Source organism: Polypterus senegalus, chromosome 3 (genome assembly GCF_016835505.1).
Source record: "Polypterus senegalus isolate Bchr_013 chromosome 3, ASM1683550v1, whole genome shotgun sequence".
Lineage (NCBI taxonomy): Eukaryota > Metazoa > Chordata > Cladistia > Polypteriformes > Polypteridae > Polypterus > Polypterus senegalus.
The window spans coordinates 144,663,987-144,678,608 of NC_053156.1; the positions used below are offsets into that span (position 1 = coordinate 144,663,987).

The following is a 14,622-nucleotide window of genomic DNA, read 5'->3' on the forward strand; positions in this document are numbered from 1 at the left end:
ATTTTATTAAAAATGCTTTAGACTTAGAACTGCATAAACAGTTTTAGATAAGTGTATGAAAATATCTTTTTCTCACTCCAAACAGGTCAACATTTTTGATAGTATTAAAGGTGAGACTGGCAACCCAACAACGTAATGATAGTCTTACACAAAACAGTAAGTAAACAGTAAGAACATTCTTCTTGCTCTGATGTCAAGTTACCTTCAAAAACATAACTTGCCCTACTTCTATGGGTTACAATTATCAAGTATAACACAATACAAAGAATTAACAAAAACTTGACATTAAAGATGGTCAAAGGAATTAAAAATTTTTAGCAATCTTATGTAATACTGTCTATGCTAATTTCAGCAATGCTTCTAATCTTGGCACTATTAAGCATTTACATTGCAAATTGGGTCCTTAAAACATGTGCAATATAGTCAACAATAAGTGTGTAATATCAATTAAAAATATGGTCAAAGAAATAAAATCACATTTTAAAATGCACCTTACCCAATACATAAAAGCAGAAGGCATGAAACAGAGCTTGTTGGAGACTTTCATATAAATACTCTCAACCTTGACCCATACAAAAATAAAATTTGCAAGTGAATTAAACTAAGTGAAATTAAGATATATTTAAATGAGGCAATACACAGGAAGAATATCTATATATTAATTGTTTTGAGTACATATTTAATATTCTATTAAGAATTTGGCTATTTAAAAACATACTGTATTCTCAAAATTCACATGATGAAATGATTAAAGAGCATAATATAATTATGTAAATGTTCGTAGCTATGAAGTAAATTCATTATAATGCCTATAAATGCAAGAACATGATAAATGCAAGAGCATAAATTAAAGATAGATATTAGAGATCACACTTAAGGAATCAAAACACCAAAATGTACCTTAAGCATGGAAGTCAAATGTTCATGAGTATATATATTTGAAAATTTATTCCATTAAAACAAATGTCTTGCAAATACATATACTTTGCTGATGTTGCTGCTGCTTAGTATGAATTTCTTCAATGTTCTTTACTAAAGAGTTATAAAATTACCAAAAACACTAATGAGAATAAAGTGCTGTGTCATGAGCAAAATGAGACCAAAAAAAGTTCACAATTACAATTTACAGCAAACTTTGATAGTGTAGTAACTATTTTTTTGTAATCAAGTAATCATTAAAAAGAAGGGTACACTGTTGTAATAACTGATGTATTAAAAACATTTTATCACAGCAATAATATTGTTCTCCATTAGCTGAGTACACATTGTATATTACACTTTTTAAATTAAGATAAAAACAGCTTTAAGTGTAAAATAATCTTGCCTAAAACTATCTAGATATAATGTGGAAAAAATATCAATGATATAAACAGAAATTAAAAATGCAAAATTTGCTGCATTTCAAAGTAGAAACACACTGGCAATAACCTGAAATAGAGGTTGCAAAAACATCAGCTTTAGATACATGCACAGATGCAAATGTACATCAAAAATTAAGAAATTCATATTGCAAATTTTTTTTTGCTTTTGTATTCTTTTGAAAAATCAATACATTTTCTCATAAATCTTTTTACAAAGTGCAAAACAACATATTACCTGTCTTCCCCTTTGATCTCTAAGATCATTAGGACGCTGCTGGTAACCACTTGACCATTCTGGCCCTCTCTGTTGATTTTGCTGGTAAGCAGACCTCTGGGACTGCATCATTCGATTCCAACCCAATGAAGGTTCATTACCATAATTTCTGTAAACACAAGGAAATATTTGCATTATATATGCACTTGAGAATATCAAATTACATGTAGAGTTTAGTTCATATAAAGTAAAAAAATATCTTGGTAACACTTGGTATCAAAATATAAGTTTGTTTATTTTGTTGGTATTAGAAATAAGACTTCAACAGTCTACACACAATCTATGTGTGAAATAAAAATGCAATACAGGAGAATTAGGCTTTATATTCTAGATGTCCAGACTCAAGCTTGAGGTCTATTATTTGCAGTTAATTGCAGGTTGTAACAGGATTCTTACTGCAGAGTATTTTGAATCTAGGCTAGAGGCCTTGGCTGTATTTTCCCATCCATTATTCTACTTAATATGTCAGAAGGTCTGATCGGGAAGAAACCTTTTCAAGTTCTATTGATGCAGTCTTCAATTGACCATGGTGACCTAGCAACATAAGCACTAATTGGCACAGACTGACTGACATTTGGTGTACAGTTTATATGGGAACACAGATCCAACATCAATTATAAACTAGGATTCATCAAATAATTCTAACATCAAAAAATTTCCAATTACTGTGGACATCAACTCTAAATGCTGTCAGTCATAAAAGTAAAACTAAGAAATGAGAGGTTAAAGAAAGTGAATTGTGTAACAAAACTGCTTACGTTATACTGTTAGGGTTATAAGAGGAAACACATACATAAAATTTGATGATGACATTTATGCCAACACTAAATACTGAGACCAAACCACTTCCACTTCAATTGCTACTTAAAAGCATGCATGTTTGGCTGCACTGAAGAACCTTTCAGAAGTATTTATCAACCGCTTCCTCAGATATTTAGTCTGGGGTGACATACGTTTACATCTTTTAGTAAAAGTATTGCAAATCATTATTTCAAGATGAAAAAAAAAAAAAATCAAAAATATAAAAATGTGACTTAGGGTCAAATCTAGATTGGTAAATAAATAAGATGTGTCTACTCACAGGAAAGAACACTTGAACAAATACTTTATTAGAAAATTGTAGCTAAGTATTCTTCATATTTAGATTATTAGTGGACACCTTTTGAGAGGCAGACTTCATTAAATTGTACTGAATGATGTTTTAGACATTTTTATTTTTAAAGAAAAAATACGACAAAATTAAAATTCCAAATATACTCATTATGAAAGTAATGCATCCGTTTAAAGATAAATACAATATTCTTCCTCCAGGCAGTAGTGTATGTTGACAAACCTTTATCAGCACAAGTCATTTTAAATCTCAAAAACAGGCTGCAAATAATCAGTCTCTGACAGAATGAAAAACATTTCAAGGGTCATAGGACTCAGAAAGCAATTCTCATTTTAATAGAATTCCATGAAATTAAATAAATGAAGCAATATTCTGCTTTTGCCTTTCATCTGAAGGCAGTAAAGACACACCAGCAATAACATCCCTTCTAGGGCTTAAACTGTCTAATTCTGTATCTCTCCATGAATAACATTTTAGCAATATGTGGCAATATAAAAACCAATACAACCTTGGAATGCCTATTCACTTTATATGAACACAAAAAATGAAAAAAAAAAAAAAAGTGTTGTATCCCTTATTATGAAACCATGTCACATTCTCTTCATCACCTCCCACTATAGGGATTCTGAATCTGTAATCCACCGCCAAGTTCCCTATGCATTTAATTCAGCTGAGACGTAAGTAGTTAAAGAAACTGTTTTCAGTTGCCTCTAATAACTACTGACCTACAGTGACACAGGCCCACAATAGGCTTGTCAGGTCTGAAAAGTTGTACCAAAGAAGCTGATTAGTGCTTCAAGAGGTTTGAAGCAAGAATCAATGGCTGGTCTGTACTAATGCTGTGGGCCCAGCCCTGAAATTATAATGGTAGAACACTATTAGTTATGCCTCATTAAGCTCTGCGAACCTTCTTAAAAGAAATTTGTTTAGCCTGCCCAAAACCTAATACAGATTTAAGCCTCTGGAGTTGAATTTTTTTTCTATAAACCCTCATTGAAAAGCATGCCAAAACATAAAAAAATAAAACCCTACAGACAATGTAAGACATTAAATTAAAACAGATTTACCTAATATGCTTAAACATTTCTTAAAGCTTTCAGCAAAGGTGAAAACAAAAATCTTAGTTCAGGTCTTTACGCAGTAGAACTAAAGTTACTTGGAAGAGTTTTCCATTTAAATTATTGACACATTTCTTGGGTTTTCAGCACACATACAACTGGAATTTTGACCACAAATTAAATCATAAAGGAGAGAAGGGCAGGACTTACCTGGAATACTGCTGCTGCTGCTGCTGGCTGTACCCAGGCATTGGGCCTAATAAAGATGCTGGCTGTCTTGAATCTACAGAAATAAATTATACACTGCATTTGTTACATTAATAGCAAAGCAATGCATTATCATCTGCCAAAGTGGTCATAAGGGACAGCAAACTATGCTGTCAGTGCAAGGTGCAACCAGCATCAACAACCTGAAGGGAGCAGCAGTCTGACAATGTACACATACACCCATATTCACAACATTTAGAGTTGCCAGTTAGCCTAACATTCACATGAAAGAATTAAAAAAAAAAGTTACCAAGATACATACAAATAATAATCAATAACAATAATCAGGGTTGGGTTCTTTCTCATTTAAAATGTAATTAAAAAAATGTAAACATTAACTTTCTCAAAACAACAATGGTATCCCCTAACTGTGATGTTTAAAAGAAGTTTAGAAAATATTCCAGCAAACACTATACCTGTTTTTAAAAAACACTATACAAGATTATTAGTTTACAAATGACACTCCACTTATAACAGACTAACTCATATAAATACCTTTTGGGGATGTGGAACACAGAAAGCAGAATGGACCACCCACTTCTTGTAACTTTTTGTCCTTAAGCTAAAACCATTTAATACATTTATCAACAGCCATGCTGCCCTTATAAAAGAATCACAATTACATGCTTGTTATTCTTTGTAATAAACCTAGAAAAAGAGTAGCTTACAAAAACCTAATCAATAGGACTGTGGTCCACTGTATACAAAGGGCAAACAATCAATCAAAATCACTTGTTTCTTAGACAACTCTGATTATCTTTAACAAGCTTAAGTGTTTTTTTAGAGCTAATTAAAACAGCTGGCACTAGAATCAATGCAATGGGGTGATATAAAAAGCACTATTCATTCATTCTGTGGGGGGTACCAAGTCTATGAAAGAAAAAGTTAACTTTTCTTAAATCATTAAAAGATCTCATCTCAAAGCAACTATCTCCCTTCAGAAGTACCATGTAAACACCAAAACGATTCCAGAAGCAGATGGGATGTCAGCTTTCAGCTATCATGAGTTTAGCAAAAAATGTCAGTAAACCAACACAAGAAAGTGAAAAACTGTATTAATTCTTTTCAATTAAACTGAAGTTTTTCCTTTAATTTGTAATGGCTATACTAAATATAATGCATACCCACATGGAGACAATCTCATTTTTCAAAGGAGCATAACTTATTTGTTGTACCATTATGCATAAATATTAAAATACTAACCGCATAACAGTTTTGAAACAATTTATGGGACTATAATATTAAAAAAAAACACTCCTTAAAACCTGACAAATTTAGCAACATATGTCCTACTGTGAAAAAGTTGTGTAAACATGTGGCAGTTCTTTAGATTAATTGTGTAATCCATGTTAAATTTAAACTAGTCTTTCATATTACTAGGGGGCTTTGCCACTTGCTCGCTTCGCACGCTAACCCCCATGCCTACGCTATGCGCTAGCCTCTTTGCGGTTCTATTGCTCACATATGAGGATGCTGTTGTACAATTTAAACAGATTTTTCCTTTCCTGGGAATTGCTACATATGCATAATAGAAAGAGTAAAACGTAATAATTATATTTCATGGTGTGAGTTATTCGTTGCATAATACGATTTTGTTCTGTTTGGCTTTGAAATTAACACACAAATACTGTTTAAAAACTTACACTTTTACTGTAAAACATCACTAAAAACAATTTTTTGAATTAAATTTTCATCAATAATCGAATTGAATTTTGATTGTGTTTGGACTTTCATTGTGACAATGCAACATACAACTGTCCGTGATTGAATTTTGTTTTTCTCTCTCTGCTAAATAAAAAGATTTGCTCAAATGGTTGGCTCTGAAATTTGTTAATTGTCTTTGCAAAAGCAATTCTAGCGGGAAACTTAACATTTTAATACAAATGGCATATCAAGATCTCCTTTGTTGTGTAATGTTATCCACGGAAGATGTACTACATTACCTTTCTTGGATACATCCTCCTTTCTGCAGTAATTCATGCGTTGGAAGACAGGACAGTGTTGTAGTTATTCTTTGGGATATTGCAAGTTGATGTTTTCATCTCCACCAACTTTTTCTGCATAGTCTATTGATACGTATTTAACCAATTTGCTAGGATTGCCCGTGTACTAATTTTTTCTGTTGATAACCTTTCATGATGAAATTCTTTACTAATATTTGGATGTAATACGTCTTTTTTAATTGGGAACTTAAAAGTGAGGAAAACGTTAAAATTTCTAAGAGCCGAGAGGGTAGAAACTGCGTCTGTCAAATTCATTCACACAAATGAAAGGTGAGATTAGCGTGTGCGTGGTTAAAAGTGGTTGAGAGGAGGGCGTGACTTGAAAAATCTCATGGCCAAGGTCTCAACTTGTCAACAAGTCTTGTATCGTTACTGGATTTTTTTTTATTATAATAGAGAGATAGGTCTGTGTTCACAATAAAACTAAACAGTAATTGAGGCAGAAATTGCAAATAATTTCTCATGTGCATACATGAAAGAACTGTTAAGTTTTTTAATTGTTGCTTTGCTGTTTATGTACATGAACAATCTGCCATCACTCTAGCAAAACTACTAACAGAAGAAGAATTTTTTTGGAACTGCCAAGTCATAGTCCAGCTCTTAATACAATTTAGTTGTTCTTTACACGAGGCTGCCAACCAGCTGTTTAACTAGCTATGTAAGAAATAACTGTTAAAATTCCTCAAAAAGGTATGAAAGACCGATTAGTAACTAAAGGAAATGGCTGGTTACCATCACAATTTACAAGATGTGCCGGATGTACTATTATTTCAATAAACCGATTTTTCCTATATGCTAATGCTGTAGAAGGAAGGATTGCAGTCATTGCTAAGCACACAAAGGCTTCCTCTATATACTTGTGTATGTAACTGTTAAATTTTCGTTACACAAGTTATCCTGTATTATGTGCTTGTTAATATCTTGCAGTCTTTTAATGCTAGAGGCTATTAAAAAAAATACATTAATCTGCACTGATGACCCCTTATTGTTATACTGGTTGCCACATCACATATTCTCCAATACAAAGCCAAGATGGCAATTTTTTTTTTGTCATCAGTACTAGGTTGTTGTACCGTGTTAGCCATTATGAATGTAGAGAAAAGCCAAGCAAAATGACACCTTTTATTGGCTAACTAAAAAGATTACAATATGCAAGCTTTCGAGGCAACTCAGGCCCCTTCTTGCCTGAAGAAGGGGCCTGAGTTGCCTCGAAAGCTTGCATATTGTAATCTTTTTAGTTAGCCAATAAAAGGTGTCATTTTGCTTGGCTTTTCTCTTGTTTTGTCATCGATACTGAAGGTCCACCAAGTCAAGGGCCATTTCAAGAAATGCTTTGCCAAGATGGAGTTCTGCTACCCATCACTCGACTGTAGCATAGGAAAGGTGACTGGTCATAGAGAAAAGAGAAAAAAAAAAACTGACTAGGAATAAATGAACGTTGAAGGGCATTTGCTTTGCTAAAGTTAGTAATTCAATGATATCTTAGTATTCTGATGTTATAGTCTTCATCACTCATGTGCACCTAATAAATTACCTGAGATTTTCTGGAAATCCCTCCTATTTAATTACTGTAAGTCCTTTATAGGATTGGATTTTGCTGTTCTAGCCATCGAGTGTTGTGGAAATGATTGTGATTCTCTTTTTTGTGGGCCAAAGGAAGTCAAGCAACTACACAGCTGAGATTATGTGCAATATAAGGCCATACTTTTAGTTTTTCTTTGTAAACCACATTTACATATTTTGTGCATGCAAAAGTAGATAATTTATAATTATCCTTCAATTTCACTATATACTAATTATGAAAACTGGTGATAACTTCAATCAATTAAATATTCCTGCTCTGTCAGAGATTGAACATTCCCAGTTACAGACTGCTTTATACAGCAAATGAGTGCTGTAGCCAATCAAATGCAATTATTAAGTGCAAGTGATTTGGTAAATCTGAGGAGTCTGCATGTATGATTACACAGGAGACCATGCCAAATGCATTTTTAGGAGTCAGATCCCTAAACACATTCTTTTAAAAAATGAGTTTCTATCTCTTCTTGCAGAAGCCTCCAAAAAAAAAAAAGAGGTGTGAGCAAAGTTGAAACAGAATAGTTCATAAAGTCACGTCATTTTCTAACCTCCTTAATCCAGACAAGTGATTTTTTTTTGGTTAGGGACTGGGCCTGTTCCAACTAGCACTGAGCGCAAGGCAAGACCAAATCCTAGACATGGTGCCAGTCCATCACAGACTGGACACACTCACCTACTATGCATTTTTTTTATATATGTACTAGCAGACCATGTGCGCTTCGCTGCAGTCGCTGTAGTTGTAATAATTATGTATCTACATGCGACTTATAGAGCTTCTTTATATACAACATTTTTGGTTTGTCCTCCTGAAGCCAAAATATATAAATTTTCTCTATGACTAATTCGTGAACATGCGACATAAAAAATAGAAACAGGAAAAACCGCAACACCGCCGGGAACACCGACACACCGCGTCTACTAAACAGTAAGAAACACTAAGTAGAAACACTAAAGGAAAAATACTATTCAGTAAGTACTGCGTCTAGTAAACAGTAAATCAGTAAAGGAGAGAGGACTAAACAGTAAGTAAAAAGAACGGTAAGACTACGTCTGCTGCGGAGCTCAGCTCGGAGCGAAATGAAGTGAATGAAATGACGTGAATAGGAGGGGAGATGATCACGTGACTCCCCCACCCGCCTTAACTCTCCATCCCTCCACAAACACAGTCTCTAGGATCCCAACTCTCCTTTATATGTATAGATACACAGATTGTTATATTTCAAAATGTGTTCCTATGGTTGACTGTTCAGCAACCATACAACCTGCAAAAACAAATTGTCACTGTTGTGAGTGCCAGTGGTCCTGTTCTGCTTGCAGGAAGGAGTGAGAAAAATGTCAGCAAAGCATGGCTAATACAATTTAATAATACTGTTTGCATTTCTAAGGTAGTGAGTGTTGTACATGTCCTAAAATGAAGAATGCTGGGTACATGCAGTTAAGTAATAAAATGCTAATCTAGCTTTTAGAGTTGAATTCTTTAAGTCATGTCATTTTCCAATCTGCTTAATCCATATCAGGGTCATAAGAATATGGGGTTTTAGGGTGCCTATCCCAGCTAGCAAGAAGCAAGGCAGGAACAAAACCTGCACAGTCTAAATTGTGCATGCTATCGAAAGCAAATTCAGATAACCAAAGTCATTAAGTTTTAATGATTAAAACTGTGCACAATGAAAATTTTCAAAAATGATCCAACACCCAGGGTAAGAAATATGCCATCCCCTCCTGCACCAATTTTTCTGAATGTATGTTGCCTTTATTTTATTCTATATGATGGACAAAAATTGAAATGGATCTGAAACCCATTTTGCTTTATAGCGGGAACCACAAATGATTTGTCATTGCGTAGAACTATGCCTGAGCATAATGGTTCATTATACAGATGGGGATGTGCACTGAAAAGTAGATGCTTGTAAACAGCATACTTTCCTCATGAACAACAGCACAACTGCTCAAGGTCTGATAGTTATATTGGTCATCTATGGCTTCAAGGAAAAGCAGCAATTGCATGATTACAGACAACTAGGTGAAGTTAGTAAACACTTTTGTTATCAATGACTGACTGGACCAGTCTTCTGAGCTTTAGAAATAGGCTGCACTTCTTCAGTATCTTGTGACATTTATGTTAAATCTGAACAATGTGCATAGTATGGTATAGGGGTGGGCGGTATGACCAAAATTCTATATCACGGTATTTTTCTAAATTATCCCGGTTTCACGGTATTTAACTATTTTTTTCCCCCATGCATGAGTGGATGTTAACCACATTTTCCACTGCAATTACTGGCTAAGAATAACCTATTCCACTGTCAAGAGTATTGTACAAAAAAAAAAAAACATTTTACTGTGCACACAAGTATTAATACAGTTTTGCATTGCCCCATAAAGTGATAGTTTTCAAGGGGGTGGCACTAATGGAGAAGGTATCACATTGCATGACAGATGCAGTCAAAACATAGAACCTTTTTATTGAACAAATTTTGCAAAAATAAACTATAATTTTGACAACATATTTTCAACCATACAAAGAGGCATTTAGACTTAGTAAAATATCCAGAAGTGCTTGTCAAAAATTGTACTGCACCGAATATGTCTTAGAAAAGGAATAAATAGTAAATATTTTTTGTAAACCAACTACACTGTTAATATTAATCTCTGTCCACTGACACGTTAAAGTGACTTTTTAAACAACTTTATCATCATTAAACTGCATAATATTTAAACTAATAAATAATAACAATAAAATAAAACCAGTGATCCCTTGCTATATAATGCTTCGACTTTTGCGGCTTCACTCTATCGCGATTTTTTCTCATACACATTTAAGTCACTACGCATGCGCTTTCTCAGAACTTTTATCTAAGCCCCACGATGGCTCCTAAACATGCTGCTTTTTCTAAGCCTTCTGACAATAAAACTAAGAGCCGGAGGAAGATGCTTACTATCCAGGAAAAGGTGAAACTCTTGGATATGATCAAAGATGGCAATACCCTACAAAAGCCTCCTCACGCATATGAAAAGACAGCGCCAGCAACTGCCTATCAAGATGTTCTTCAGCCGCGCACCTACTACCTACTCCTAGTACTCCTTCAGGGGAAGACGACAACGACGCACCTGCTGAAGATACTGCACCACCTGAAGACTCTCCTACTGAGGTAGTAAATATCAGGGGAGATGGTGCTTGCTTATTCTCATCTATAGCTTATTTAGTGCATGAAACTCCGTCTTTAGCGGTACAGATTCGGGCTGACATTGTACGACTTTGGACAGGCACTCGAGGGGATAAAAAAAACGTAGGTTTTCGGGAGATGTTATGAATGGGCACTTTGATGTTCTCATTCCCAACACTTACATGCCTGATGTACACATGGAGTGCATACAAATTGAGTATAAAAGTCGGTTGCCTTAAAAGGCGGGTGAGCCTAGTAATAATGATATTTGTAATGTCTAATATGTCTTATTTACTCTTTTTTTGTCTAATATATTGGGTAATACGAGTGTAATGGTGACTAAAGGGTATTATTTCATGTGTAGAGGGCTCTAATAATGTTAAAACACGTATTTAGAAGGGCGTAAACAGGTTTTCTATACTCTAACTGCGAAAATATTTGATTTATAAATAAAGAATCCTACTTCGCGAAAATTCATTTATCACGGTAGAGTCTGGAACGGATTAACCGTGATAAACGGAGGGTTCACTGTAATAGTATTATTACTGATAGTTGCATTATTACTTCAAGACTTCAAGCCCAGGTGCATTACACAGTATTCACCAAATTAAAATAAAATAAAACAAGTGCAACTTGGTGATGACATCTTTACGAACTGAAACATCATTTAGGCAAACTGCATTAATATGGACCTTGCTTCAAGCGAAGCTATACTGGGAAGAAAAAAAACAAACTATATGTCGGGAACAAAGTTAATATTTCTACTTTATTCTCGCCGTTTATGTTGAGATTAAAGTCGACATTTCCACTTTATTCCCATAGTTTACTTCATAATTAAAAGTAGAATGTCGTAAACTAAATTTCTTCCTAAAATCAATGTTTAATCAATTACTTAATTTACCCCGTCATAAATTAATGCAGCACATTAAATGCTTTGTGTTACGTTCCCCGACCCAGGGGTTAATCACTAAGCTTATTAAACTGACTTCCTCCGCACTAAGAGAAGACAGCAATCACCATACAGAATCCATTCACTTCATGATATTCCTGCTTTCTGAAAATTTAGAATGCTAAAATAAATACTTGATATCATTTTCATGATGAAATGCATTAAAGCAGGTATTACACATGCACGGTAGTGAGGCGGTAGTGCTGATCCCTCGCAGTAAGGGGTCCCCAGGTGTATGTTCAGTGTAGAGAACTTAATGGCAGGTGTGACGAGGCTCAAAAAAACTGGATGTATGAATAGCTATCGCACAGGTTTAACTTAAATATTGTGCAAATGTTGGGTTTCTGATCTGCTGGTCGGAGACACAAACACACAATTCAATGCATGTTCTTGAGCGGGCTCTCTTTATTGCATGCATGCTGTCTCTATCTGATGTACCAAAACCCCAGTTCCTTTTTCCATCCTTCCTTTTTCTTTCACCACATAACCAATCACCACACGATAAACGTCTTTGTGAAATTAAAACCAGTTATAAACTTAGCCCACGGAGTGTTCAGAACTTTAAAAATATCTTTGTTATACATGTTTAATTATGCCATCCATTCAGAGTTGCGCCCATCTCTGAACGAGTCGCCAGCACATCGCAGGATGAATACAAGCAAAACATACAATAGCAGGGTCAATATAGCACAACAAAACCCCACATCTTACATGACTTTGAAAGGAAACTAAAGCACGCCGAGTAAACCCACCAGAAAAACATGCAAATGCAAGGCAGGCACGCCGCCGTGCCCCCATATGATTAATACATGCTTTAATGTATTTCACCATGAAAATTATATTAAGTATTTATCTTAGCATTCTAAATGTTCAAAGAGCAGGAAGATCATGAAGTGAATGTATTCTGTGCGGCGATCGCTGCCGGCATCCTCTTAGTGCAAGAAGAAGTCAGTTTAAGAATCACTTAACACAATGCATTTAATGTGCTATATAACTTACGACAGGGTTTGAGAAAATCTAGTAAATTAAATATTCATTTTACTATTAGGTTTAGTTTACGATGGTCTACTTTAATGACAAACTACGAGAATAAAGTCAGCATGTCGTCACACTATTACACAGTACCCAGGTACATTACACTGTATTGAAAACAAATAAAACAAGTACAACTTGGCTTGCAGTATTATCCAGTAGTATAAAAACAGTATTTACACATCTGACCTTTTAAAACTAAAGTTATCTCCAGGCGACGGACGTCACTCCTTTTTTTTCGGCAAAAGTTCTTCTGTTCATCATGTTCAATTTTACTTTTAGTTCAGTTTCGGAATGCTCTCTGTCCATTTTCACTACGCGGCATACCTATGCTACCACCCACTATTTGGTGGTGTAGCAGTGAAAAAGAGCCCTAGTGCAACAAATCTGTATTTAGCGGTGTAGCAGTGAAAAAAGGTCCCCAATTTAACAGCTTCCCGCTGCGCCACGTTCCGAACGACGTGTAGGCAATTTAAACCAGTGTTGCGGTTTTTAGAAAAATCCATATCATAAAAAAAATAAACAATTTTCGTTATGAACCGGTGTTGGTTTTATTTTTTACTTCATAACCATGGAATACTAGTTAATTTACTGCATTTACTGAATTACAAAAACAGAGACAATTTAAATAAGTGCATCTTTATTGTAAACTATGAGGAACAATATTTTGAACACCTTTTTATATTTTTCAACAACTCCAGCCTTAAACAATTCACATGAACATTTTATAAAGTGGTTCCCTGCAAAAGTGATAAATGAAGTTTCACCTGTACTATGTATAAGCAGAATACAGTACAAGATGTATCTGGCAACACATTTACAAATACAGTATATTTGTTGTGCTATCAATTACAATTTAGAATTGCAATTATAATATTAAGGGCAATGATTGTCAATTATGAATTTTGTGGTAATCATGCACTCCTGCTTATGATAGCATGTGTGTGTACTCCTATTAAGTGGAATGTCTACTATGTCTTTGAAATCAACAAAACCTATTTAGCAATAGCTATTTAGCATTTGGGAGATGTATAAAATACAAAATGTAGTCTTCTAAAATACAGAAATAATACATGTTCAGACTCTGAAGACTTAAATGCAGTGCTGATGTGAGAAAATCATTAATCAACTTGCTTCATCAGTCTAAAATTTACTAACAGCACAGCACAATACAGCTCAAAATCTCTACCATACAGTCACATAACCTCTTCTCTGTATCACAAAAGATAAATAAAAGAAAAAATGGGAACATAGGCAAATTGTTCTTTGCAAAAATTCTTTTTTCTCTGGACTTGGTTAGTGGTCTTACGAGGGGTAGAGTAAGAATGTGGTAGATGGGCTTGTGTTGATGTGGGCTGGCATGCAGTAAAGTTACACCTATGAGTTATATAGTGTGATTGAAGATACAATACAACTTTAGGGGTTGCACAAGAATTCTTTATTTTTCAAGAATTGCTTTTAAGTTAACTGAAATGTAAGAAGATATACTAACTCAAACACTACAGAAGGCTATAAAACATATACTGCTAAATGACCATTTATTCAAACTGCGCCATGAATAGTTATAATGACCAATTAGTAATTCTACAAACCGGATTCCAAAAAAGTTGGGACACTAAACAAATTGTGAATGCAATGATGTGGAGATGGCAAATGTCAATATTTTATTTCTAATAGAACGTAGATGACAGATCAAACGTTTAATCCGAGTAAATGTATCATTTTAAAGGAAAGATATGTTGATTCAAAATTTCACGGTGTCAACAAATCCCAAAAAAGTTGGGACAAGTAGCAATAAGAGGCTGGAAAAAGTAAATTTGAG

At 34.5% G+C, this 14,622-nt stretch overlaps 1 protein-coding gene across 2 annotated transcripts in view; it reads right to left on the minus strand.

Annotated features, from left to right (window-relative positions):
- xrn2 (5'-3' exoribonuclease 2) overlaps positions 1-14,622 on the minus strand; it is a 256,764-nt gene that overhangs the window by 630 nt on the left and 241,512 nt on the right. For both annotated transcript variants that reach the window (XM_039748021.1, XM_039748020.1), the window contains 2 exons: positions 4,015-4,087; positions 1,597-1,744 (listed from right to left, as the gene is read on the minus strand). In XM_039748021.1, coding sequence (XP_039603955.1) covers positions 1,597-1,744; positions 4,015-4,087 — 221 coding nt within the window. The remainder of the gene's footprint in view (positions 1-1,596; positions 1,745-4,014; positions 4,088-14,622) is intronic.